At 35.8% G+C, this 27,036-nt stretch overlaps 1 protein-coding gene and 1 non-coding gene across 6 annotated transcripts in view; both read left to right on the forward strand.

Moving 5' to 3' along the window:
• Positions 1-27,036, forward strand: part of TFDP2 (transcription factor Dp-2) — a 188,741-nt gene that overhangs the window by 60,283 nt on the left and 101,422 nt on the right. For 3 of the 5 annotated variants that reach the window (XM_060638831.3, XM_060638832.3, XM_060638833.3), the window contains exon 3: positions 5,141-5,207. In XM_060638831.3, the coding sequence (XP_060494814.1) occupies positions 5,141-5,207 (67 nt within the window). Of the gene's footprint in view, positions 1-663; positions 736-2,860; positions 2,938-5,140; positions 5,208-27,036 lie in introns of all 5 variants that reach the window. The other 2 variants (XM_078432283.2, XM_078432282.2) reach the window with 2 other exon arrangements.
• Positions 10,785-10,857, forward strand: TRNAN-GUU (transfer RNA asparagine (anticodon GUU)). Its single transcript has one exon. It is a non-coding gene; the product is annotated as a tRNA-Asn (tRNA).

Genomic DNA, 27,036 nt, shown 5'->3' on the forward strand with positions numbered 1-27,036 from the left:
CAGTAAGGAGCCATTAGAGATTTGGTGGATAATTGCATGACCTGACTTACCATCTTAGAAAGTTTGTCCTGACTGCTGAGTCAATAGATTGAAGAGGGGCATAGTAGAAGCAGGAGACTCATTTGGCACTTAACTCAGTAGTTCAGACACACGCACAGGTCTTAGAGAGGCATTAGTAAACACATACTCAAATATTTACATTCTTATTTTCTGTTTCTCATGTTACATTTCTCTTACGAGAGCAGGTTTTTTGTGAAGAGTTGTTTTTGCCTTATCCATGCCATAGTAGGCCTCATGATTACAAATGATAGCGACCCTATTCAAAATAGCTTAAGGCAAAAAATGGAATGTGTTGATTCACATAACTGAAAAGTTTGGAGTAGTGTGGCTTCAAACATATCTGGATTCAGGGGATCACATGATGGTGTCAGGGATCTAGTCACCCTTTTTCCATCTCTTGGCTCTATATGGTAGCAGAATACCCTATATTGGCCTTATAATTCTTATATCAGAAGAAGAGAGGGAACTTTTCTTTTTTAGCGTGTATATTTCAGATTCCCTGGAGGAGCTTTGGTTGACCCTGCTTGGCCCACATGTTCAGTTAGACAAGTGGAGAAAGAAGTGGGCCAGGTCTGGGTCATGGGTCTACTTTTGTTGAAATAGCACAATTGAAGCTCAAGGATTAACAGCCATACTGAAACTACATGGATTGTGGGATGGGTCATTTTGCAAAAAGTAAGTTCTGTAAAGCTGGCAATATATTCATTGTTTCTGAGATAAAATTGTTGTCAAATGGTATCTAGTAGCCACTGATACGCTTCATGACCACAAATGCAGGTGTGTTCTAACTTAAGCTCCCTCAATATACAATCAAGAATTTGGAAGGTAATTTGATGTGTATTTTGAGCCTTGTCAAATAATCTTTTAAAAAATATGTAAGCCTTGGGGTGCCTGGGTGGCTCAGTTGGTTAAGCGTCCGACTTTGGCACAGGTCATGATCTCATGCTTTGTGGGGTTGAGCCCCGCATTGAGCTATGTGTTGATGGCTCACAGCCTAGAATCTGCTTCAGATTCAATGCCTCTCTCTCTCTCTCTCTCTCTCTCTCTGTCTCTCTGTGTGTGTCTCTCTGTGCACCTCCCCGACTCACCCTCTGTCTCTCTCTCAAAAATAAATAAAAAACATTTTTAAAAATGTAAGCCATAATACTCATTATAGAAAAATTAGAAAATACAGATAAGGAAACGGCATAGAGATTAGCAGCAGAATTTTGCCTAGGAAGACATCTGGTATATATACAAGTGTGTGTGTATGTAAAAAATATATGTATATATTTCTAATAAAAATGTCATGCTGTTTTGTAACCTACTGTTTAGCTTAATCTCTGTGATGAATGTCTTTTCTTATCTTAATATCTCTGCAACCATTTTAAATGACTGTTTTATGTTATCTACTAAATAGGCATTATACTTTCTTAATATTGGCCATTAAGTTATTTCTATTTTTATATATTTTTAAAAATTTTTTTAATGTTTATTTATTTTTGAGAGAAAGTGAGCAGGGAGGGGCAGAGAGAGAGAAACACACAGAATCTGAAGAGGCTCCAGGCTCTGAGCTGTCAGCACAGAGCCTGACTCGGGGCTCAAACTCACAAGCCTTGAGATCATGACCTGAGCCGAAGTCAGATGCTTAACCGACTGAGCCACCCAGGTGCCCCTCTATTTTTATATTTTTTAAGTTTATTTATATTTCTAGAGGGAGAGTGAGGGGCAGTGGAGGAGGGGAAGAGACAGGGGGACAGACAAACTGAAGCGGGCTCTGCACTGAAAGAAGAGAGCCTGATGTGGGGCTCAAACTCACAAACTGTGAGATCGTGACCTAAGCTGAAGTCGGATGCTTAACTGACTGAACCACTGAGGCACCCCAAGTTATTTCCATTTTTTTTTTAAACTTTCTTTCTTTCTTTCTTTCTTTCTTTTTTCTTTTTTTTTTTTTTCTTACTCATTGGATTATTCTCATAAGGCAAAGTCTTAATGAAATTACTGGCCGAAAGGGTGTGTGCTTTTGGGGGCTTTTGTTTCATATTGCTAAATTGCATTTCAGAAAGGTTGCACCAATTTATATATTCATCAGTGGTATGTGAGAGTGCCATTCCCCTTTCTTTTTTTTTTTTTTTTTAATGTTTATTTTTGAGAGAAAGAAAAAGCGAATGCATGAGAGCAGGGGAGGGAGCAGAGAGAAGGGGACAGAGGATCTGAAGCAGGCTCTGTGCTGTCAGCAGTGAGCTCTAGGCTCCAACTCATGAACTGTGAGATCATGACCTGAGTAGCTCAACTGACTGGGCCACTCAGGCGCCCCCCCCCCCCCCCCCCGTTATTTTCTTTTTAATCTTTGTCAGTATAATCAGCAAAAAATGGTATGTAATTTATTCATTTCCCTCATTACTAACTAAGTCAAACTGGTATGTTGTATGTTCATTCATTCATTGGTCCCTTGCGTCTCCTATGAATTGACTGTCAGTGTTGAAAAGTTAAAAGCCATTACCATTACCATTTGAATAACAATCCACACTTGAACATTGCTTTCATTAATAATCATATTCACATAATTATTTAATTTGATCTAAGGAGCTCTCTGAGTTTGTTGTGCACGTGTTTTGTCAGCTCCATTTTGCAGTGATTGTTCCAAGATCACCTTGCTTGTAAATGTCAGAGCTGAACTTGGAATACAAATCATCTCATTCTGAATCTTGTCTTTCAGTTGTCAATCTAAATATGTTAATGTCAATGAAATTATAATGCTGTTAGTGGGAAATATGGTTTTATTCTTAAAAACTAGGCTTGGATATTTTTTATTCTACAGACATTTAGTGACTGTTTACAGTGTGCAGCACAGTGTTTGAATAACCCAGTAGAAGCCTTTTCTCAGGACCTTGTTAGGTAAAAAATTTTACATAAAATGAGTTCACCTTTTTCTTTTGCTCTGTGAACCATTATTATTATATCCTTTTTAAGTAGAATAAGGAAAAAGGCTGTTTTTAAATGCCTTTCCTAGCCAACTTTTTCTATTCTCAAATAATCCCTTTCTTTGTCTTTAAACTGTAAAGTGTTTATGAAAGCAGAAATTATTGCATTTTTGAAATTTTAATTAAATTAATTTTAGTGTTTATTTAAAGTCTAGATACAAACACTTCTCCATCTACTGGACCCAAATCAGCATATAGTATTGACCCACAACTGACCTTTGTCTTTTTAGTGTGTAATTTGTTGGTTATTAAGATGCAAATGTACTTCTGTTTAAAAGTTTCCAAATTGATTCACTGCTTCACTCTGCAGAAGTTGGCCATTAAGAGCAGGTGTTTAAGCATAACAGTAACTCAGTAACTGTGAACTCTCTCCACTGTGAATATGTGGTTTCAGTTGAGGTTTTTGCCGTTATCTTTGTTTAGTAACAAAAAGGTATAAACTAATGCTTTTGAAATAATTGTAACACATGTATTAAATGATCACATTGTATTAACCTTGGAATATTAAAGTCTGTCTTCGCCTTCTTTGCTTTCTTTTTACAGTAGAACACCAATGAAAGTTTTGTCTTTCTCTTTTTATAGCAAAAAATTTTGTTATAAAAGGGCGGCATGTTAGTGATGCCACAGTAAACTCTTGGCATTTACAAGTAAAGCTCGCCATTAATATTTGTGAACAACTCTGGAGATCCATGTAGTGGTAATTTGTTGCAAATTTTGTTGCAAAGGGTTTACTTCTAATAGCATACTTATAAGAAGCTAGATAGAATTAAGTATCTGCACCATTATATACATAGGATTAAGAAGCTGCATTTTAGACGTCTTCTGCTCAGCTGCTGTCATAAAAATTTGGTATTCAATGAGAGAAATAGGTTTGCATCAGAATTACTTTTCCATGATGTGAATGATATGTAGAAATATTTCTGGTAACATATCTCTTGACAAAAAGAAACAGCATTAGTAGTGCATTTGAATTATTAAATAATGAAATAATTAGCTCTTACATTATGAAATTGTGAAGTATCAAATGAGTTCTCATGAAGAATATATAATGCTAATACAGTGTGTAGTTTAAAAACAACACAAGTGCACAGACATAAAGTTATAAACCTTTGTGTGTTTTAAAATCTTTTCAGTGTGGTAGTACTTTGAAAGGATGTTTGAGGTACCAAGTTAGCATTTGGTAGATTACAAATCTACAAGGATTAAAACAATAGCATAATAGTAATAGTAGAACAACTTATTAGAATCTTGCTTTATGTCAAGTTTTCAAAAATGTAGAGTCTTTTCATTCCTGGCTCTATAATAAATTTTTTAAACTCTGTTTGATGATACTACTGTATTTAGCTCTATGATTCCAAGAAGTCCAGTGGCCATCACATTAAATGAAATAAATTGCCTCAAGGTGAATTTATAGTTACACTTGTTATAGATAGCCCCCAGGTATCATATTAAAGTAATGAAGGTTAACATGAATTGAGCACTTTGTGCCTTACACTGGGCTAGATGCTTTATATGAATTATCTTAATCTTTCTAATAACCTAAACTGATGATAAGCACTTCTAGCACCAGTTCAGAAGACTGAGGTATAGAGAGCTTGTGTGATTTGAACATGACCATGTGTCTTACTGAACCAGAATATGAGCCCAAGCAGTTGTATTTGAGACCAGTAGATCTCACCTCTGTGGTATAGTATTAATGGTCTTTATCTGATCCATTACGTATCACAATGTTGAAAAACGCATAATAGGCAGTGATTGTGAACAGTAAAAATTAAGGGCAACATGAAAATGGAATTTTGGTAAATCTGTTGGCAGCTTCATGGCTGCCACAACTTGCTTTCAAAAAAACCATCAGTAAAATCTGTAGGTCTCAGTTCTGCTCACAAGTAACATTATTTCATTGATTTTTATCTTAATCTGTACAATTCCTGCTTTTCCCATTGCAAGCAACATTTTCTTTTAATTTCTACTCCTATTGTTGATATAATTAATTCATTTTTATGTGGCTGTGTTTATTATTTTACATGGAATCTTCAGTGGAAGGTATAAAATAACTTATTAAATGATCACATAATACTTAAGATTCTATTTTTAATTTTTAAAACTATTTTATTCAGGTTGGTTTGCCTTCCACAAATGCAGAACTAAGAGGATTTATAGATCAGAATCTCAGTCCAACAAAAGGTAAGGACAGTTGAATAGAAATTTTCTGCATTGAGCCAGTTTGATTGCATTTGTTTTATAAAATATGCAGCTATGAGTATTACTTTACGTATAATGATTGTTATATAATATCACTGGGTTGTGTTATAATATACCAAATAACTTATATCATATGAAACTCAGTTCTGAGAGGTGGGGAGAGAGTGAGGTTGAGTGTGTGTGATATTTGTGTTACTTTTCTCCATCTCTCTCCTAAGAGGTCTCTAAGACCACCCTTGATAAATGATCCTCCTGCTGTTGAAACTAACTGTTCAAGCTACTTTTTTTCTTGATTTTCTTGTTGGATAGTCCTACATCCTAGTAGTTTAACTTGTAAGGAAGTACAGTAGAATGAATGAATATACATAACATTTCTGTATCTAATATATGGTTTACTGGAGGAATGCTTATATCAGAAATCTGACCCACCAGTACAGGAATTTATGCAGGACACTGTCTGTATCTTTCAGTATGTATCTTTCATCAGTATCTTTTAGTATGTAAAGATAATATACTGAAATATTTATGGTTGAAATGATACGATGTTTGGGATTGCTTCACAATAATCCACTGGGGGAAGAAGAGTAAAGTGAGTGAAATTATAGATAAACTGTCTATGAGTTGATTAAGTATTTTAAGCTGGGTGGATAGCTGTAAGGGGTTTCATTATTCCTTTCTCTCTTCCTTTGTATATGTTTGAAATTTTTCATTATAAAGGTAGGAACAAAATAGATGTCATTATATACACATAGCTATGAGAGAAACATCAGCTTCCTCAAAGGGTTTATGTCCAAGGTAGGCTATATGCTCTGGAGAGAAGAGTAGAGAAGTCTGTATTTCAGTATTAAAAAAATCTAGTTTAATAATGAGAATGTCTGTGAGAATTTAATTATGTGTATGAAACAGTGAAAGAGACACCACAAGCCTTAATGCTTTTCATTTTCCCCCAATTTTTTCATTGTAGTAAAATACACAGAACATAAAATTTACAACTTTAACCATTTTTACGTGTACAGCTCAGTGGTATTAAGTACATTCATGTTGTGTGGCCATCACCACCATCCATATCCATAACTCTTCACCTTGTGAAATTCAAATTCTATACTCTTTAAACAATAACCCCCCACTCTCCTTTTCCCTGTTGTCTCTGGCAACCACTGTTCTTCCTGTCTCTATGATTTTGACTACTCTAGGTACCACATGTAAGTGGAATCCTAATAGTAATTGTCATTTTGTGACTGGCTTATTTCAGTTAACATAATGTCCTCAAGGTTCATCTATATTGTAGTATATGTCAAAATTTCCTTCCTTTTTAAGGCTGAATACTATTCTATTGTGTATGTATACCACTTTTGCTTATCATTCATCCATCACTGGACACCTGGGTTGCTTCAGTGTTTTAGCTGTTGTGGATAATGCTTTTATGAATAAGGGAGTACAAATATCTCTTTGGGACCCTTCTTTTAATTCTTTTGGGTATATACCTAGAAGTGGAATTTCTGTGTCATATGGTAATTCTATTTTTAATTTTTTGGAGGAATTACCATTCTGATTTCCACAGTAGCTGTACCATTTTACATCCCTACCAACAGTGCACAAAGGTTCCAGTTTCTCCACATCCTTGTCAACATTTATTTGTTTTTTGTTTTATTATAGCCATCCTGGTAGATATGAAGTGATATCTCACTGTAATTTTGATTTGCATTTCTTTAGTAACTAGTCGTGTTGAGCATCTTTTTATGTGCTTACTGGCCATTTATATATCTTCTTTGAAAGGTCTACTCCAGTTTTTGGAGTTGTGTTTTAGGGATTCTTTATGTATGCTGGATATTGATCCCTTACGAGATAAATGATTTGCAGATATTTTCTTCTGTTTAGTAGGTTGTCTTTTCTCTTTCTTGATCATCTCTTTGGATGTGCAAAAGTTCTTTATTTAGCGGAAGTCTAGTTCATCTGTTTTTTTCTTTTGTTGTCTGTGCTTTTCTTGTCACATCCATCACATGGTTGCCAAATCCAGTGTCATGAAGATTTTCCTCAATGCTTCCTTCTGAGAATTGTATAGTCTTGGTTCTTTAGTTTAGGTCTTTGATCCATTTTGAGTTAATTTTTATATAAGGTAAGGATCAAATTGGCATATGGATAACCAGTTTTTCCATTACAGTTTATAATAGAGGTCAAGGTCTTAGCACCCTTGTCAAAAATAAGTTGGCCATATATGTGAAGGTTTATTTCTGGGCTTTTTATTATTTCCCCTTAGTATATATGTCTGTCCATATGTCAGTACCATAATGGGGTTTTTTAAATTAATTAATTTATTTTTGAGAGAGAGAAAGCAGGCGGGAGTGGCAGAGAGAGAGGGAGACGGAATCCCGAGCAAGCTCTGTGCTGTCAGCACAGAGCCCAGTGTGGGGCTCAAACTCACAGAATGGTGAGATCATGACCTGAGCCAAAACCAAGAGTCGGACACTTAACTGACTGAGCCACCCAGGCACCCCCAGTACCATTATGTTTTAAATTATTGTAGTTTTGTAATAAGTTTCAAAGTTGAGAAGTGTGAGCCCTTTAACATTATTATTTTTTAAGATTATTCTGCTATTTAGGATTCCTTGTAATTCCACATGAATTTGAGGATCAGCTTTTCCATTTCTGTAAAAAAAAAAAGGCTGTTAGAATTTTGATCGAGATTGCATTGAATCTGTAAATCGCTTTAGTTTTATTGACACCTTAACAATGTGAAGTCTTCCTATTCATCAAAATATTTCATATATTCAGGGCCTGTTTGATTGTATCATTTCTTTTTGAAGTAAGAAATATGTTCTGGAAATAGATAATGGTGGTGATGGTTATACAACTTTGTGAACATACTGGAAACCACTGAATTGTACTTTAAAAGGTAAGTTTTTGGTATGTGAATTATACCTTTATTTAAAAAAAAAAAACAAACCACCAACCACTTTCTTTAACTTGATGTCTGTTTCCAGCTCTGATTTGTTCTTCCCCTCATTGTCAAACTTCTGGAAGAAGCTATACACTTATAATCCCATTCTCAGCTTTAATTTACTCCTCTGCCCAATGTAATCTGGCTTTGACTCCAATAATCCACTGAAACTGCTCTTGGTCTTTGTTTTTTTTCTTTGTTGTTTATCAGCTTTTCATGCAGTTAATTTCCCCTCTTGTTTTTTAAATAATATTTTACTTTTAGAATAGTTTTAGATATGCAGAGAAATTATAGAGAGAGTTCAAGAGAGTTCTCATAAACCCCTTAGTCAGTTTCTCCTACTGCTAACATCATACATTGGTTTAGTACAGTTTTTTCAATTAATGAGCCAAAATCAACGTATGTTAATTAACAGAAGTCCAACTTCTTCAGATTTCCTTAATTTTTAGCTAATGTTCTCTTTCTGTTCCAGGAGAGCATCCAGGATACCACATTACATTTCATGACCATCATCCTTAGCCTCCTTTTGGCTATGACAGTATCTCAGACTTTCTGTGTTTTTAATGACAGTTTTGAGGAGTGTTCAGGTATTTTGTAGAATGTCCCTCCATTGGGATTTTTCTGATGTGTTTCTCATGATTAGATTGGAGTTATGAGTTTTTGAGAAGAACCACAGAGATAAAGTGCCATTCTCATCACAGCATATCAAAGGTCCATACTATCAACATGACTTATCATTGTCGATGTGAACTTTGATCACTTGGCTGAGGTAATGTTTGTCCTGCTTCTGTACTATAAAGTGACTTTTTAACCTCTCCCCCTTTCCATACTGTAGTCTTTGGAAGGAAGTCATTATGTGGAACCCATATTTGAGAAGTGGAGAGGTTGCTCTACTTCTGGGAGGGGGAGTATCTACATAATTTATTTGGAATTCTTTTCCACGCTAGATTTGTCTCTTCTCTCTTGTTTCTTCACTTATTTATTTAATGCTTGATTTATATTATTTAGTTTGTACCTGATATTTCGTTTATACTCTGGGTTATAGTCCAATACTTACTTAATTTTCTGCTTGAGTTGATACAGCTGTGGCCACAGTTGGTTTTCTGTGTTCCTTTGGCATATGTCCCTTGTTGCGGGTGTGGTTTTGTGTTTGTTTTTGTTTTGAGCGCTTATTTCTTTAGCACTCCAAGATGTTCCAGGCTCATTTTACATTATTTCTTGCCTACTTCTCAGATCAGCCATTTTCCCAAAGATTCCTGATTCCTTTTAATGGAGAATGTTATTAGAAACCAAGATCTCGGTGCTGGATGAACTCATTGCTCCTGGGATGGTGTCTTTCTTTTTGAATCACTCGTTTTTATGTGTCTGTGATACCACACTTTTTAAGACTTTCATAAGAAAGCAGTATAGTGTAGCAGTTAAGAACAAGGGCTCTAGAGGACTCAGTGTGATCTGATCTTGGTTGTACTTCTTACACCCAACCAAGTGTGTAAACCTGAGCAAGTTGATCTCCCTAAACCAAAGTATCCACATCTATAATGAAGCAGGTAGCAATAAGTTGCTTAGAGAGTGTCTAAGGATTAAATGAGGTAGTGCACATAAATCACTTAGTACAACACCTAGCACATAGTAAGCATTCATTAAGTGCTTGCTCCTTTTCCTCATATTAATATTTTCATCTTCCTTTTTGTCTGCTCTCTTTCAGTCTGCTCTGCTGGCTCTCTCTCTGTCTCCTAAATGTTAATGTTCCAGGGGCAACTTGGGTGGCTCAGTCAGTTAAGTGTCCAACTTTGGCTCAAGTCATGATCTCGTGGTTCATGGGTTCGAGCCCTGCGTCAGGCTGTGTGCTGACAGCTCAGAGCCTGGAGCCTGCTTCGGATTCTGTGTCTCCCTCTCTCTCTGCCCCTCCCCTGCTTGTGCTCTGTTTCTCTCTTAAAAATAAATAAAAACATTAACAAATTTTTTAAATGTTAGTTTTCCATGGGGTTTTGTCTTAGGTTTTTTTTCTCATTTTGTAAATTCTCCACAGGCAATTTCATCTATTCATCATTGCTGTAGTTATCATTTACTTTGTATATGGACTATTGTCAAATCTATATCTCTGACCCAAATTTGTCTTGAGATTTTGTATAGCCAGTTGCTTATTGGATGCCTTCACTGAGTAACTTAAAGCATCTCAGGCTCAAAGTCCAGAATTAAAGTAATTATTTCACCTCTCAAAACCTGCTTTCCCCTTTTCCTTATCTTACTGAATAGTAGTACCATCCACCCTTTGCCTAAACCAGAGATTGAGGTCTCATATTTGATTCCTTTTCTTTCTCTCTGCTTCTAGTCAAATCATTTATAAGGCTTGTTGGTTCTGCGTCCTCAGTCTCTCAGTCCTCCCCAACCGTTTTCTCTATCTTTGTTGCTAATATCTTAGTTCAGACTACGATAAATCGTTTCCTGGATTACTGTGACTGTTGTACTTACTTCCAGATTTCTTTCTTTCTGTTTCATTACTGTAGTATAGCTCTCAAACACAAACCTCAACAGTCTTTCCATGTTAAAAAAATTAGTTTAGTAGTTCCTTATTGCCCTCAAGATAAAGTCTAAACTCTGATTTGAAAGATCTGTGGGGCGCCTGGCTGGCTCAGTTGGTAGAGCATGTGACTGTTGATCTCAGGGTTGTGAGTTTGAGCCCCATGTTGGGTGTAGAGATTACTTAAAAATAAAATCTTAAAAAAATAAATCAAATAAAAAATCCTTCATGTTAGAGTTCTTGCTTTTATCCAGAGCCTTATCTCAGATACCTCTTCTTCTGCCACTTTGCACTACGTTCTCTCTTTCACTTTCTGTCTCTGTCTGTCTCCGTCCATCTGTACACACCTCTCTGTGCCTGGAACTCTGTGATCCCTGACATGGTCTTCTACTCCACTCCTGACACATATTACACCTGGCTAATTTCAGTTCATTATTCACATCTAAGTTTACGTCTTATTTCCACTTGGCCCATAAGCCTCTAATACTCTCTCCTTATCCCTTTTGTAGTATTTATCACACTGTACTTTAATGACTCATTTACTTATTTGTCCCCCTCCACGGACTCTGTAAGTCAAAAACTTTTTCTTAATTCATCATTGTATCTCTAGGACAAGTATTTCAAAGTATCTATCCCACAGTATCTGTCTCAAACTAGGAACATCATTGAAAGAATGTTATGTCCTTACCTTCTGTCTATAATTTCTTTGACCACTGGGCAAATTCCTATTTACTCTTTAAAATCTAGCTGACCACGAATTCCTTTGTAGCTCCTTGTTACTACAGTACCTTTCTGTTAGTTAACCTTTGGACCTGTACATACTATATTATTGTCCTTATCACATTATATTGTATTTCTTTATAGATTGTCCTTTTCTTTTGCTAAACTCTGAGCTCCTTGAGAGCAGGGTCCTTTTTCCTATTTTTGTCTTCAGAATCTCGCTTGGTGTCTAGCACAGTTATATTCAGTAAATACTGAATTGCAAGAGTTTGTTTTGCTATGTTTCCAGACTTGTAATAAAAATGTTTATTTATCTAAACGTTGAGAAGTAAGCGTAGAAGGAACTTACCTTAAAACTTTCTGAACAAAGTGTTAAGGAATTTAGAGTGAGGAAGGTTTCTGAACTTTTTGTCTTAGGACACATAACTAAGAGTTGGAGCTTAAAAATTACTAATTAATTAAAATAAGAACAAGCCTGAAGATAATTATATTCAGTCATAACCAGGCGAGTAGTAGAGGATTTAAAAGCAATAGAGTATTTGTATGTCCTGGTTATGAATCATGTAACTGTGCATTATTGAGGAAAACGAAAGGTAAAAATCCTGTGACATACAACTTCACTTTGTGTGGTGTCGAAAGTCCATCAGTGTCTTTGGTGAAGACCAAGGATCTCTCAGTTACCTGGAAGGTGCATGCTGTTGGGTGGTCTGTACGTTTGGATATTTCTGCATGTGGAAAGAGGCCATACTTGCCTGCAAGCTATACACAGTCCTCTGGGAAGCTGCCTGATCAGCAGCTGCTAGGAGGGTTGCACTTGTGGGATGAATTGCTCATGTCTTTGCAGGCAAGTGAGGTCTGCCATATTTTCCCCACTTGTTCCTTTATAACCTCAGCAGAGCAATTCCACTTTGCCAGCTCCTTCATTGCTTGCACATCAAATTTAAAATATGCATATCTTATACTGACTGCCAGTTCTCCACTATCCAAGAGATTGCAATACCCTATGGCTATTAAAAGTTCAGCCTATTAAAATGAATTCAGCAACTTGAAAGAGGGAATCACTGAATAATCAAACAGATTCCTCCTGTGGAAACAGAGCTAATGGAAAAGATGAGAGAAAGCCGTGATAGAAAAGGGAATGAAAACTCTCAAGAGGATACAGTTGCAACATAGAAAAAGTTGTTTTGGAACTAAAAATATATTCAGAATTCTTAAATCTAAGAAAGATTGAAAATAAGAAATGGCCAAAGATGTACAATGAGCAAAACAATATTGATATCAAATAAAATACACTAAAAGTCTCAAGGCATTAAAGGGAAGAAAGGAATATTGTATAGTGAAACAAGGGAAAAAAAATCCAACCAACAACCAAATTTTTAGAAAATGGGCAAACCTTGTGAATAAGGGGTGCCTGGGTGGCTCAGTTGGTTAAGCATCCAACTTCAGCTCAGGTCATCATCTCGTGGTCCATGGTCCGTGAGTTCGAGCCCCACGTCTGGCTCTGTGCTGACAGCTCAGAGCCCGGAGCCTGCTTTGGATTCTGTGTCTCCCTCTATTTGCCTCTCCCCCTCTCACGCTCTGTCTCTGTCTCAAAATAATAAACATTAAAAAGAAAGTTATGAATAAACAGTTACAGAAAAAGAAATATTAATGGTTCTTACACAGATAAAAAGGTACTGTACCTCATTCATAAAACGTGTAATTTGAAAGTACACTGAATACCACTTCCCACTCTATAAGATTGGTGAATATTAAGAAGTTTGATAAAACACTGTTGTGAAGAGTATAGGGTAACATGTTCTCTTACACTGCTGGTAGGAGCATAAATTAGTACAGCCTTTATGGGAAGCAATTTCACAGTACTGTAATTGATTTATCATTCACATTTCCTATAACCCATCAATCCCAGTTTTAAGAATTGATTCTACTGATGTGCTAGCAAATAGGGAAAGTGAAGCTTAATGTTTGCAGTATTACATGTAATAGCAAAATATTGGAAACTCTTAAGCTCATTGGTAAGATTTGATTAAATAGTGTTCAATATGTACAAAGGAATACTATGCAGATATAAATTTGGGAATGAGAATGCTATGTACAAGTATGGAATGGGGGCGCCTGGGTGGCTCCTTCAGTTAAGCATCCTACTCAGTCTCAGCTCAGGTCTTGATCTGTGGTTGTGAATTCAAGCACCACATTGGGCTGGGTGTGAAGCCTACTTAAAAAATTTTTTTTGTTTAATATAGAATGATCTACAAAGATACATTATTAAGTGCAGAACAATGTACTATATATATAACCATTTGTTTAAATAGAGGTGTAATACAAACACATAATGTTTCTTGTAAGAAAACACAAAGGCTTGACATTCATTATCTGGTGGTAGAGAAACAGTGTCTTTCACAAAGAAGTTTTTAATTTTAATAAAGTCCAACCTGGCAGTTTTTTCTTTCATGGATCATGCTTTTTGGTTGTATCTAAAAAGTCATTGCCACAAGCACCTGGCTGGCTCATTCAGTACAGCATGTGATTCTTGATATTGTGGTCATGATTTCAAGCCCCACATTGGGTGCAGAGACTTCTTAAAAAAAAAAAAAAAAGTCATTACTAAATTTGAAAGCACTTTCGTAGTCTCCTGGGGCTTTAAAAAAATTTTTTTTAATGTTTATTTTTGAGAAAGAGACAGAGCACGAGTAGGGGAGGGACAAAGAGAGAGGGAGACACGGCATCTGAAGCAGGCTCCAGGCTCCGAGCTATCAGCACAGAGCCCGATGCAGGGCTTGAACTCACGAACCTCAAGATCATGACCTGAGCCAAAGTCGGACACTCAACCAACTAAGCCACCCAGGCGCCCCTGTTTTTCTTCTAGGAATTTTGCTGTTTACATTTAGGTCAGTGATCCGTTTTGAGTTTATTTTGTTAGAGGTGTAAGATTTATTTCTAATTTTTTTTTTTTTTTTTGCATGTAGATGTCTAGTGTTTCCAGCTTCATTTGTTGAAAAGACTCCTTTCTCCACTGAATCTCCTTTGACCTTTGTCAAAGATGAGTTGAATATATTTATGGGGTTCTATTTCTAGGCTCTTTTTTCTATTCTATTGATCTATTTTCCTGTTCTCTTGCTGATACCAAATTGTCTTCATTACTGTGGATTGATAGTAGTCTTAAAGTTGAATAGTGGCAATGTTAGCTATTCTGAGTCTTTTGCCTTTTCACGTAAATTTTAGAATTAGTTTGTTGATATCCACAAAATAACTTACTGGGATTTTGACTGAGTTTGTATTGAATCTGTACATCAAATTGGGAATAACTGACATCTTAACAATATTGATTCTTCCTATCCATGATGGAACATCTCTCCCTTTTGGGGGTGTTGAATTGTATAAGTTCTTTATATATTTTGGATACTAACCTGTTATCAGGTATGTCACTTGCAATTATCTTCTCCCATTCCATAGTTTGCCTTTTGTTGATTGTTTGCTGTGCAGAAGCTTTTTATTTTGATGAAGTCCTAGTAGTTTATTTTTTCTAGTGCTTCCCTTGCCTCAGGAGACATATCTAGAAAGAAGTTGATACAGCCAATGTCAAAGAAGTTATTGCCTGTGCTCTCTTCTAGGATTTTTATGGTTTCAGGTCTCCCATTAAGGTCTTTAATCCATTTTGGGTTTATTTTTGTGTATGCTGTAAGAAAGTGGTCCAGTTTCATTATTGAGTATGTTGTTGTCCAATTTTCCCAACACCATTTGTTGAAGAGACATCCTTTTTCCCATTGGATATTCTTTCCTGCTTTGTCAAAGATTAATTGGCCATATAACTGTGGGTTCATTTCTGGGTTTTCTATTCTGTTCCATTGATCTATGTGTCTGTTTTTGTGACAGTATCATACTGTTTTGATTACTTCAGCTTTGTAATATAACTTGAAGTCTGGATAAATTCCCTAGAATCTTCTACATATACTGTCATCTGTGATTAAAGACAATTTCACTTTTCCTTTCCAATTTGTATTTCTTTTTTCTTTCTTGATATCACTGATTAGGACTTCCAGTTCAAAGTTGAATAGAAATGGTGAGAGCAGAAATCCTTGCTGTGTTCCTGATCTTAGGAGGAAAGAAAGCATCTAGTCTGTGTTATTAGGTATGATGTTAGCTGTAGAGCTTTCCCATAGCTGCCTTCCATCTGGTTGAGTAAGTTTCCTTCTATTCTTAGTTTTCTGAGTATTTTGATCATGAATGGTTGTTGGATTTTGTTGTTTTTTTCTGTACTAATTTATTACAATGATTATATGGGGGGTATCTGTAGCCCATGAATATGGTGAATTACATTGATTGATGTTTACATGTCACAAAAACTTTGAATTCCCTGGACAAATACCACTTAGTTATGAGAGAATCTTTTAAATTCTCCATTTGGAGAGTATTATTGCTTAGAACCTGTTCTGTGCTATTTTTAATCCTTTCCAGTCAAGAGATGATTGTAGGATCCCTGAGTAGCAACAGGGAACCAGCTAGGGTCAGAGTACATATATCTGTAGTGAAACTAATTGTTTCAGGTTTTGTAACGTTTTTGAACAGATCTTCATAGCCTGGGAACAGGAATAAAGGAATTTGTGGGCAAAGCAGTAGGAACAGAAGGAATTCACAGTTTCACAAAAAGTGTTGCTGGAATGGCTCCCTATAGGGACCATAATAGTGCATTTCTGCCAAGAAAGGAATGTGAGCACTTTATTTCTTGATAAGAAAAAATTTTAAAGGAGTTGGAAAGGTGAAAAAGGTAGGGAATTGGTGTTAAAGATCATTTCACTGTTCAAATTCTTAAAAGTAAATTAGCTTACATATTTTAGATTTGTATGTTTAATGTAAAAGGCTACTAACGTTTGCCCATAGGCTCTTTCTCGGAGTTTACTTAATGATTTAAGTCCTGAAATATCTAGTAAGCTTTTATTTTATTTTATTTTATTTTATTTTATTTTATTTTATTTTATTTTAATTCCTCTAAACAGTAGGTATAAGCAACATTTGGTTGCTATTTCTATAAAGATTCTTTGGCAGGGTTCTAAATCTAAGGTCATGTTAGGGTGAGTTTGGCCTCTCTTACTGTGCAAGACTTAGTAAGAGATTGTGTTTTAATAAACACAGTGAATGGTTCTGGCTTTGCCTTTTGAATCTGGGTTTGGTTTCAGGATATTTAAAAATATCTTAATGATCTGAAAATAGACAACTATCCCATTCTACAAATAGTTTTATTGACCTGCTCATTCCAGTAGCTTGCTTTTCCTGAAGAACCTGTATCATCTGATCTTTTTTCTGTCTTGTATTTTTCCTATATTTGTCTACAAGAAAGCTTCATTTAAATAATAGTGTTAGGTTGCCATATTAAGTAATTAAACACTAGAATTAAATAAGAATTACCTTTTGGAAATAAAATAAAAGTGTTCCTGATTTAAAAAAAAAAATTAAAGTGTTTTAAAATGGGCTGTGGTTACCACATCTTTTACCTTCCTGTTAACTGCTTTCACAATGTATATTGTGGTTAGGTAGAATTACATAACTTTGCTTTGTGTTTTGATTGCATGTTGTAGATTTATAAATAGGTTTGATAATGCAGTATGTTATATGTGAGTCACAATCAAATGAATAAAAATAACTTTATTCTCTATTCTGGTAGTTCATATAAATTGCTTTGTTATAAAGAGTATGATATGATGATGCCTATTTTTTTTATAGTTCTTGAAATCATTGTTTCTTATGAAAAGGTGATAAACTGATATTCTTCTTTTGGGAGGAAAGGATATCTGCAAGCTTGTTTCTATATTATTTTAATATTCACTTCCAGTGAATTACCTTATAACTCAGTTGGCAGAGTAGAGTGGTGTTGAAATTAAAAGGTCTTTCTTTATGTGATTTATTATTTACTTAGTATTTTTAAAATGGAGTTGATCTGATTGTTCTGTTTACTATTCCCATATGGCCCATTGTATTCTCATGGAAGAAAACCTTTTCTATAAAGGCTTTAACTTGAGCTAGCCATCTTGCTTACCATTGGTAACAGCTGTTTTGGTTAGTTCAAACCCACAACACTAAGGGAAGATCATTTTGATTGCCAGTTTGAATTTAGTTCTGAAACTCGCATCTTAAATGTTTTTATTTTTGAATTTGTCTTGTTTGTGACCAACATAAATGTGCATGAGTTGCCAAATCCAAAGGCAAAATATCAAGAAACATGCTTTAACGGTATTAAACAACTTTGTTGCCAACACAGTGTTTTTAAAATTACATCTAGCAATTTGCCTAATCTGACGTTTAACCTGGTTTCTCCTCCTCTTCTTTATAAATTATATGGTAAATAAAAATGTTCTTTTTTTAAAGTTGTATCTGTCTTGGCTTTTAATAGCATAGATTTATTATTTACTGTTTTTGTGCTTTATATATGGAATCATATGGTATTCTTTTGTGACTAGCTTCTCTTGCTCAACATTATGTTTTTGAGATTCATTCATTTTGTATGTAGTTGTAGTTAATGCTTTCTCATTGCTATATAATATTCCATTGTGTGAATAAACCATAATTTATTTATTTATTCTAATGTCATTAGGCATTTAGGGAGTTTTCAGTTTTTGGATATTACAGTTAATGAGCTTATGAACATTCTAATCTCTGTCCTTTGATGAACACGTGCATGAATTTCTCTAGAGCATATACCTAGGATTGGAATTGTTTGGTTAGAATATACGTCTTCAGCTTTAGTAGATATTTCCAGATGACTTTTTCCAAAGTGATACTACCAATTTACCCTGTTAGGTAGCAATATATGAAGATTCCCAATTGCTCATATTGTTGTTAATCTTAGTATTTTTCATCTTTTTCCTTATACTGATTCTGGTGGGTGCTTAGTGGTAATGCACTGTGCACATTTCCCTGACGATTAATGAGGTAAAGAATCTTTCCCATAGTTTGGCTATAAATTATGATAAAACATTGTTGTAGTGTACAGTTCTGTACCAGATATATTTCGTTTCATTCCAGGGAGCTGAATTTCAAGAATTATATTACAAGCGTTATGTGCATTTAAAGGATACTATAATGAGTCAAGGCCATGGATGTGGATTTTTAAAATAGCATACATTTAATACTAGAAGTAAGACTGAAGTAATAATATAATGACCTGTAATATGACATCTACTGAAATTTGGCTTGAATCTGTCAAGTGTATATTTATAATTGAATTTTATTTCATTGTGACTTCAGTTACAAAATTGAAGATATGTTCTCATATGAAAACCTTTCAGCAGAATGAGTTTTAAGGTTTTTTGGCAAAAACAAATGAGTAGATTGATAGACTTTGTTGGCTGTTGTAATCAGGAACATTGCTAGACTCAAAATATTTATAAAGCATTACACAGATTCTTATATTACTTTTAGAGCTTTGATAACTTTGAAATGTTCTTAACATCTTGGTTTTCTTTTCATTTTATCAACCAATACCTTCTTCCTAACTCTACATGTATAATTCTCAGAATTGATTCCTTTCTTCTGTTGTCAGAATCTTTAGAACAAGGTGGAAAGCACAAAACAATTCTAAACTTCTCCACCAAAACAACTATGTGTGTGTGTATGTATAATTTTACTTAATATATTTAGCTAATTTTAATGTATTTAAAATACATAAAAATTTGAATGTATTTACTATATTTAAAATAATTTGATATACATGTAATTTTATTAGCCTTGTTGGTATTTTAAGGTTAAATTATAATAGTAGGCTCTTGAGATAAAGTAGGACTTGTATCTAAAACAATACCTGACTCACAGGAGCTTAATATCTGTTTATTGAGTAGATGAAACAGTGACGAAATTCTGTGAAGTTCTTCTCTTTTCACATTTTGTTGGTGTTTCCACTTGTTGTCTCCTCCCCTCCAATTTTGGCTCTCTAGTTTACAAAGGAGTATTTGAGGTGAATAAGAGAAAGTTGTTGTTAATGAAGTTTTTCAAAGTGGCACTTCCTCTCAAGATAATCAGTGAAATAAGAAATTCTGCATTATATAGTAATTATTTATGAATGAAGAGAACTAGAAAAAAATGATGTTTTATGAAGAGGAAAATTAAAGAAGTTCCAAATATGTGGAAAGAAAGCTGGAGGCAGAGAGAGTAGGAACAATGAAACCGTGTCTAAGTAGCATCTGTTATCCTAGATGATATTAATGAATTTTGTGTTGAATGTTTTTTTTTTCCTCAACTTTTTTCTACTCTGGATCACAAAATATTGTATAGTGTATTGTTTAGTTAGAAAAGACAGCTAATCCTCGAGAAATTTTTGATAGTTTTGCTGGCTAATTTTTAAAGCTTTCCTTGGTTTTTGGTTCCAGATCTTTAGACCTCACTATGAACCAACAATTGTTAAGAAACATTGGATACAAGTCATTGGAAAATCTTAACCATATGTGTTAGCATAGCCATAGAGAAAATGCATGGGTCTTAGGCCTGAAACTTCAGGGCTTTGTTTAATATGTGTATCAATTTTATATATTTAATCAAAGCAAATATATAAAATTGCTACCTAATTCTGGAGAAAAATAACTGAATAACTATTGCTTTATAGTATCAGCTACTCGAATTCAAAGATACTCTAGATTTTATTTGCTTTGATTGCTGTGTTCTCTCTTTTCATATCTAAGATTAGTATACCAAGGTAAATTTTAAATGAATTGGGTATGTTTAAAATAGAATACTGAAAAATGTTAACTGACATAAAATTTCTAGAAAACAGGTTAGATAAGGCTTTACGTAGATTGGTGAATTAACTATCCTGGAGATGTATGTCCATTAAGACAATGTCCTTGTCTCAGTTTCTATGAATATTGAATTGGGGATCTTGTAAAACAATTGTGACTGTTTTGCAGGCCATAAAGAAAAAAGTGACATCTGATGTATCTGGAATACAGACCTTAAAGGATTCTAACATACTAGGCTCGTTGGTATTGAACTGGCCTGGGGAAAAATATGTCATAATAGCATGAACTCTGAGATAATTTGGATAGAAAACTTTATTATAAAGCCAAGGGCTGAGTCTGGGGGCTGTGGTCAAAGAAAACTTCTGGCATCTGCCTATAGTCATATTAGGTTCTACACTTATTACCCACTCCCTTTCAACTCATCCTGTGTTAGGGGGAAAAAAGAGAAATGATTTTCTCTGAAATTTTTCTGTTTACATTAGATAGTTGGAATGAAATCACTTAAACTTGATCTGTTGGAATAGAATAATTTATGGAATTTATAACACTCAAATTGTTTCATCAAAGTACTCTTAGAAATTCTGGATTAGTTAATTAACCACAGCTCCCAGCTCTTCAGTTGTACATTATCCTTAAGTTTCAGAAATTCCCTTCTGGATGGGAGAGTCAACACAACGTACCCAGGAACGAACTATTTTCCTGGTTGTGAGAGCAGTATTAATTCTTAGCACACATGAAATCAAGCTGAGAACCACAGCTAATCCAAGACCTGGATTTTTCTTTGCTCTATTACTTTACTCTGTTATTTTGCTTTTCCTTCTGTTCTTACACAGTTCTCTCAGGTGACTGAGCTGCACTCAGAGAAATATTTCTGTTTTGTTCTTTTAGAAAGATTTTCTTGTGTTTTAGAAGGATATGCTCTCCTTCATTAGCTTTTATGATGCTGTAGCGACCATGGAAATACACCATTCGGATCTCCTGATGGGAGGTGTAATTGAGTGACAGTCACAGCTGTGGCCCTTCTGGATCCACCACCTCATTCTTGCTGAGGCCACCCACACTAATTGTGGCTGTTTTCAGCAATGAATGAGCATGATGGGGTCCTAGTGTAGGCCCGTTATTTTGGGATGCAGAACTCCTCTAGTGGGCACAGCATTACTTACTTACTGCCACATAACAAGATATCCTAAAACTTGACAGTTTAAAACACCAAACATTTCATATCTCACACAGTTTCTGAGGGTCAGTATGGCTTAATGAGGTGATTCTGCCTCAGGGTCTCTCATGTATTGTAATCAAGCTGTTGACCAGGGCTATAGTCTGAGGGCTGGGCTACATCTGGAAGACCTACTTCTAAGATGGCTTACTACGTGGATCTTGGTAAGAGCCCTCAGTTCCTCACTGGCTGTTGGCAGGAGGTTTCAGATCCTTGCCACATGACCAGCAACTGATAAACATTTTCAGCGTCCAAATTCATTCGAGACAAGTAACAATTCAGTTTTCATCTTAAGTATCATTTCCTGTGAGATACTTTTCTAAATACCATCGCTACCTAGGGTTGCCAGATGTAGCAAATAAAAATACAGGACAGTATTTGGGACATACTTCTACTGAAAAAGTATTCATTGTTTATTTGAAATTCAAATTTAACTGAATGTCCTGCAGCCCTACTAAATTTCTGTGTTTAGTTGTCTTGTTTCTGCCCCTTTGGCACCCTGTGCTATCCTGTTTCTGCATTACTGCACTATATTTAAATTTTCCATTTAGTTGTCAGTATCGTCCCACTAGGGTAAAACTTCCCTATGGGTAAGAACTGTGTCTTGTTGATTTTATTCACTGTTGTATCCCCAGTGCCAAGCACTGGCTTGACGACGTTTATAGGTACTCAATAAATATCTGTGCGCCATTCAAAGAATGAAATCACTTGGTCTTGTAATTGCATGTACTTCTCTCCTCCTCCATTTTTTCTCCTTCATCATCATTATCAGGATGAAGGTCAGAGAATGCTAATACAGAGAAAGGCCATGATTTAGAGTGCCATGATTTAGAAACGTGCTGTATCACTTTGTATCTAAGTTTTAGTTTCCCCTTCTGATAGCTGGAGGTAATACCTGTTTCCTACCTGCCTTAAGATAATATCTGCCTCCTATCTACCTTGGAAAAAAAGCAAAGATTATTATGCCTGCTATTTTCTAGGAATTGTGCTAGCTTCAATAGTTGGGAGCTAGACTTTTTATATAATGGTAATAGGTTTTAAGTAATGGTAAGGACATGTAATCAAACGCTGAGTTTGAATCTTAGCCTTGCCACATACTAATGGTGTCACTAATGGTGACTGCTTAGATTACTAAATTGTGTTTCAGAATGTCAACTTTCGCATCTCTAAAACAGGAATAATAATCTCATCTCTAAAATAACTACTTTGTAAGGGCTAGTGTAAAGATTAAATGATAAAATATGTAACCTTGCACATGTTTTTGACACATGGTAGGTATATAGGAAGTCCCTATGAAGCTTCTCAGTCCCGCCATATTGTAATTCCTCGAGTGATTCTGGCTTTTGATTTTACAAGCTTTCATAATTCCACCAATTGTAGATTCTCAGCCAATTTCATATACCAAATATCAGAACCTGTGACTTCTCTTTTACTGAAATAGGTTACTGTGGGAATAATACGTCAGTAGAGTAAACTAACCTGTTTTATATCAGTCTAAAACAGCTAATTTTCCCTATGTGTAGGGTCTGTTGAATCTTATTCCCAATGATAGAAAAAAATTATATTGGCTCGAAAATGGATGCTTCTTTGATTGTCTGCCACAAACCAGTTATCCCTGTAGTAACTTTTCTGATATCTTCTGCTTAACATCCAAAAGGGTCATGAGCCCCCACTTTCTCAGTCTGTGGTTCTTCTGAAAAATCAAGCTTGAGTGTGACTTTTGGCCCTTTGCTCTTCAGGAGATTTCTGTCCTTACTGTGGCCTCACATACATTGGGATTACTGATTGTACCACTCCAGGGTTCCCAACACTCTTTCTGCACTTCATCCCAATGCTTTTCGGTTTAATGAATGAGGAAAGTGAATCTCATGTAGATTAAATGACTTACCCCAGGTTACTCCATGTAGTCAGCTATGATCTGAACCCAGGTGTTCTGACTCTATTGTAATATGTGTACTACATTCCACTGTTTTATTGAATGAGAATTATGGAGCCTGTGCATTGATACACATATGTGTAGTAGTATTGTGAAGTGCTGTGCGGAGATACACAATAACCCTTATGGGGGTGCCTGGATGACTTAGTCGGTTAAGCATTCGACTTTGGCTCAGGTCGTGATCTCATGGTTCGTGGGTTCAAGCCTCACATTGGGCTCTGTGCTGACAGCTCAGAGCCTGGAGCCTGCTTCTGATTCTGTGTCTCCCTCTCTCTCTGCCCTTCCCCCACTCACACTCTGTCTCTCTCTCCTTCAGAAATAAATAAACATTAAAAACACACACATACACAATAACCCCTATGGCAGAAGGTTTATAGTTGATTTGAGGCTAAACACATAAGTTAATAAAAAGTAGTTAAATGCCAGTGATTAATATAACTACAAAAAGCTACTGAAAATCAGAATTATTTTTAGCTATATAGAATAATTTTGGATATTTTATTAATACCATTTGTATCTGGATTCCTATACTGAGGTTAATGCTTTTGAGATTTATTAATGTTGTGTGTGTTAGTAGCTCTTTTTTATTACTGATTAGTATTCCATTGTGTGGATGTATCACAATTTGTTTATCCATTCACAAGTTGATGAATATTGGTATTGTTTCCACTTGTGGACTACTGTGAATAAACCTGCTATGAACATTCGAATACAAGCTTATGTGTTGACATAAATTTTTATTTTTCTTTATTTTTAAAAAAATGTTTAATTACTTACTTTGAGAAAGAGAGTGCGAGTGAGTAGAGAAGGGGCAGAGAGAGAGGGAGAGAATCCCAAGCAGGCTCCATGCTGTCTGCACAGAACCTGACGTGAGACTCTCACAAACTGTGAGATCATGACCTGAACTGAAACCAAGAGTCAGACTCTTCATCAAGCGAGGCACCCAGGTGCCCCAAGTTTTTGTTTTTCTAAGGTAAATACCTAGGAGTGGAATTTTTGGGTCATCTGGTAAGTGTATGTTTATAAGAAATTGCCAAACATGTTTCTTAAAGTGTCTATACAAATTGGCATTCCCATCAGCAATGTACAAGAGTCCTAGTTGCCCTGTGTTCTTGTCAGCACTTGGTATGGTTGGCCTTTTTTTAAATTTTAGCTATTTAAGTGGGTTTATATAGTATCTCAGTGTGGTTTTAATTGGCATTTCCTTAATGACTATTTCACACGCTTATTTGCCATAGCATATCTTCTTTTTTTTTTTTTAATGTTTATTTTATTTTTGAGAGAGAGAGAACATGAGCAGGGGAGGGGCAGAGAGAAGGGGACGAAGGATCTAAAGTGGGCTCTATGTTGACAGCAGACAGCCCAATGTGGGGCTCAAACTCACAAACTGAGATCATGACCTGAGCTGAAGTCAGATGCTTAACCAACTGGGCCACCCAGGTGCCCTGCCATCAGCATATCTTCTTTGGTGAAGCAGCTGTTTAAATTGTTTGCCCATTTTTCTTTATTGGGTTTTTTGTCAGATTGTTGTCTTATTCTGGATACAAGTTCTTTATCAGATGTATGTATTTTACAAATATTTTCTCCCAGCCTGTAGCTTGCCTTTTTATGTTCTTAACAGTAAGTTTTAGGGCACAAACATGGTTTATATTTTAATGTGTAATTTATCAATTAAAAAAAATAGTTTGGGGGGGCGCCTGGGTGGCTCAGTCAATTAAGCATCCGACTTCAGCTCAGGTCATGATCTCACAGTTCGTGAGTTTGAGCCCCATATCAGGCTCTGTGCTGATAGCTTGGAACTTGGAGCCTGGAGCCTGCTTCTGATTCTGTGTCTCCCTCGCTCTCTCTGTCCCTAACCCATTTGCATTCTTTCTCTGTCTTGCTCAAAAATAAACATTAAAAAAATTTAAAAAAAATAGTTTGGGGGCGCCTGGGTGGCTCAGTTGGTTGAGCATCTGACTTGGGCTCAGGTCATGGGTTTGTGAGTTTGAGCCCCAAATCCGGGGCTCTGCTGTCAGTGCAGAGCCTGCTTCAGATCCTGTCTCCCTCTTTTTCTGTCCCTCCCCTGCTCGTGTGCTTTAAGGAGAAAGAAGTTTATTGAATATGCCACGAGGGAGTGGTGGGAAGGACAGCAGAGGAGAGACTGTCTGCCTGTTTCACTGATTTAAATGTCTATTTTTATGTCAATAACACGCTTCTTCATGTAGCTCCGTAGTTCAACAAAGGGCAAATTTGCCCCCCGTGAGACATTTGGCAGTGTCTGGAGACATTTTAGACTGTTACAACTCTGGCAGGGGAACGGGTTGCCTTTGATAGGGGTAGAGGTCAGGATGGTGCTAAACATCCTACAGTGTACTGGCCAGTTCCCCATCACAAAGAATTAGCCAGTGCATAATGTCAGTAGCACCAACATGGAGAAACTCTCCTTTACCTGTATATTAAAGTCCTGAAATCAGGCAGTGTAAGTCCTCCAACGTTGTTCTATTTCAAAGTTGTTTTGGCTATACTAGGTGTTCTGCATTTTTGTATACCTTTTTAAATCAGTTTGTAAATTTCTACAAAAGTGCCTGTTGAGATTTTGATTGGAATCGAGGTGAATCTGTAGATAAACTTGGAAACACATGACATCTTAATACTGAATCTTCCAATTTATAAGCATGGTTTATCTGTCCATTATTTCTTCTGTAGTTTGTCTTGGCAAAATGTAGTTTTCATTATATAGGCCTTGCACATATTTGTTACATTTATTGCTAAGTATTTTATATTTTTCATGTTATTATAAATTATATCTTTTTATTTCAGTATCTGATTTTTTAATTGCTGGAATACAGACATACAATTGATTTTTTTTAATGTTTTTTTCATTTTTGAGAGAGAGCATGAGCGGGGGAGGGGCAGAGAGAGAGAGAGAGAGAGAGAATATGAAGCAGGCTCCAGTGCGAGCCTGATGTGGGGCTTGAACCCACAGACTGCAAGATCATGACTTGAGCCGAAATCGGTCACTCAACCGACTGAGCCACCCAGGCTCCCACAATTGATTTTTTAAATTTATTTATTTTGAGAGAGAGAGAATGTGAGCTGGGGAGGGGCAGAAAGGGAGAGAGAGAGAATCCCAAGCAGGCTCCACACTGTCAGCCCAGAGCCCAACGTGGGGCCCCATCCCATGAACCATGAGATCATGACCTGAGCCAAAACCAAGAGATGGGTGCTTAACTGAATGAACCACTTAGGCACCACTATAATTGATTTTTATATATTGATCTTGTTGCCTGTGACCTTGCTAATAAACTCAGTGTAAGTAAATTGTTATAGGTTCCATAGAATTTTCCACATAGACCAACATTTTGTCTGTTTTACTTATTCCTTTCTTATATTTATGTCTCTTTTCCTTTTTCTTGACTTACTGCATGAAGAATATTTCAGTGTTGAATTAATGAAAATAGGCATCATTGTCTTGTTCCTAATCATAAGGAGAAAGCAACAATTTTTTTTTTACCATTTAATGTGATTTTTAGCTATAGGTTTTCAGTAGTTCCCTTTTTAGCACATTGAAGAGATTCATGTCTATTCCTTGACTACTAAAAGTTGTTATCACAAATGGTTATTGAATTTTGTCGAGTACCTTCTCTGTATTTATCAAGATGATAGTGTAGTTTTTCTTTTTTATTCTTTTGATACACAGTGAATTACACAGATTGATTTTCTTTTTAAAAAATTTTTCTGATATTAAATCAACATTGGATTCCTGATGTAAACT

The sequence above is a fragment of the Panthera onca genome, chromosome C2, assembly GCF_046562875.1.
Source record: "Panthera onca isolate mPanOnc1 chromosome C2, mPanOnc1 haplotype 2, whole genome shotgun sequence".
Lineage (NCBI taxonomy): Eukaryota > Metazoa > Chordata > Mammalia > Carnivora > Felidae > Panthera > Panthera onca.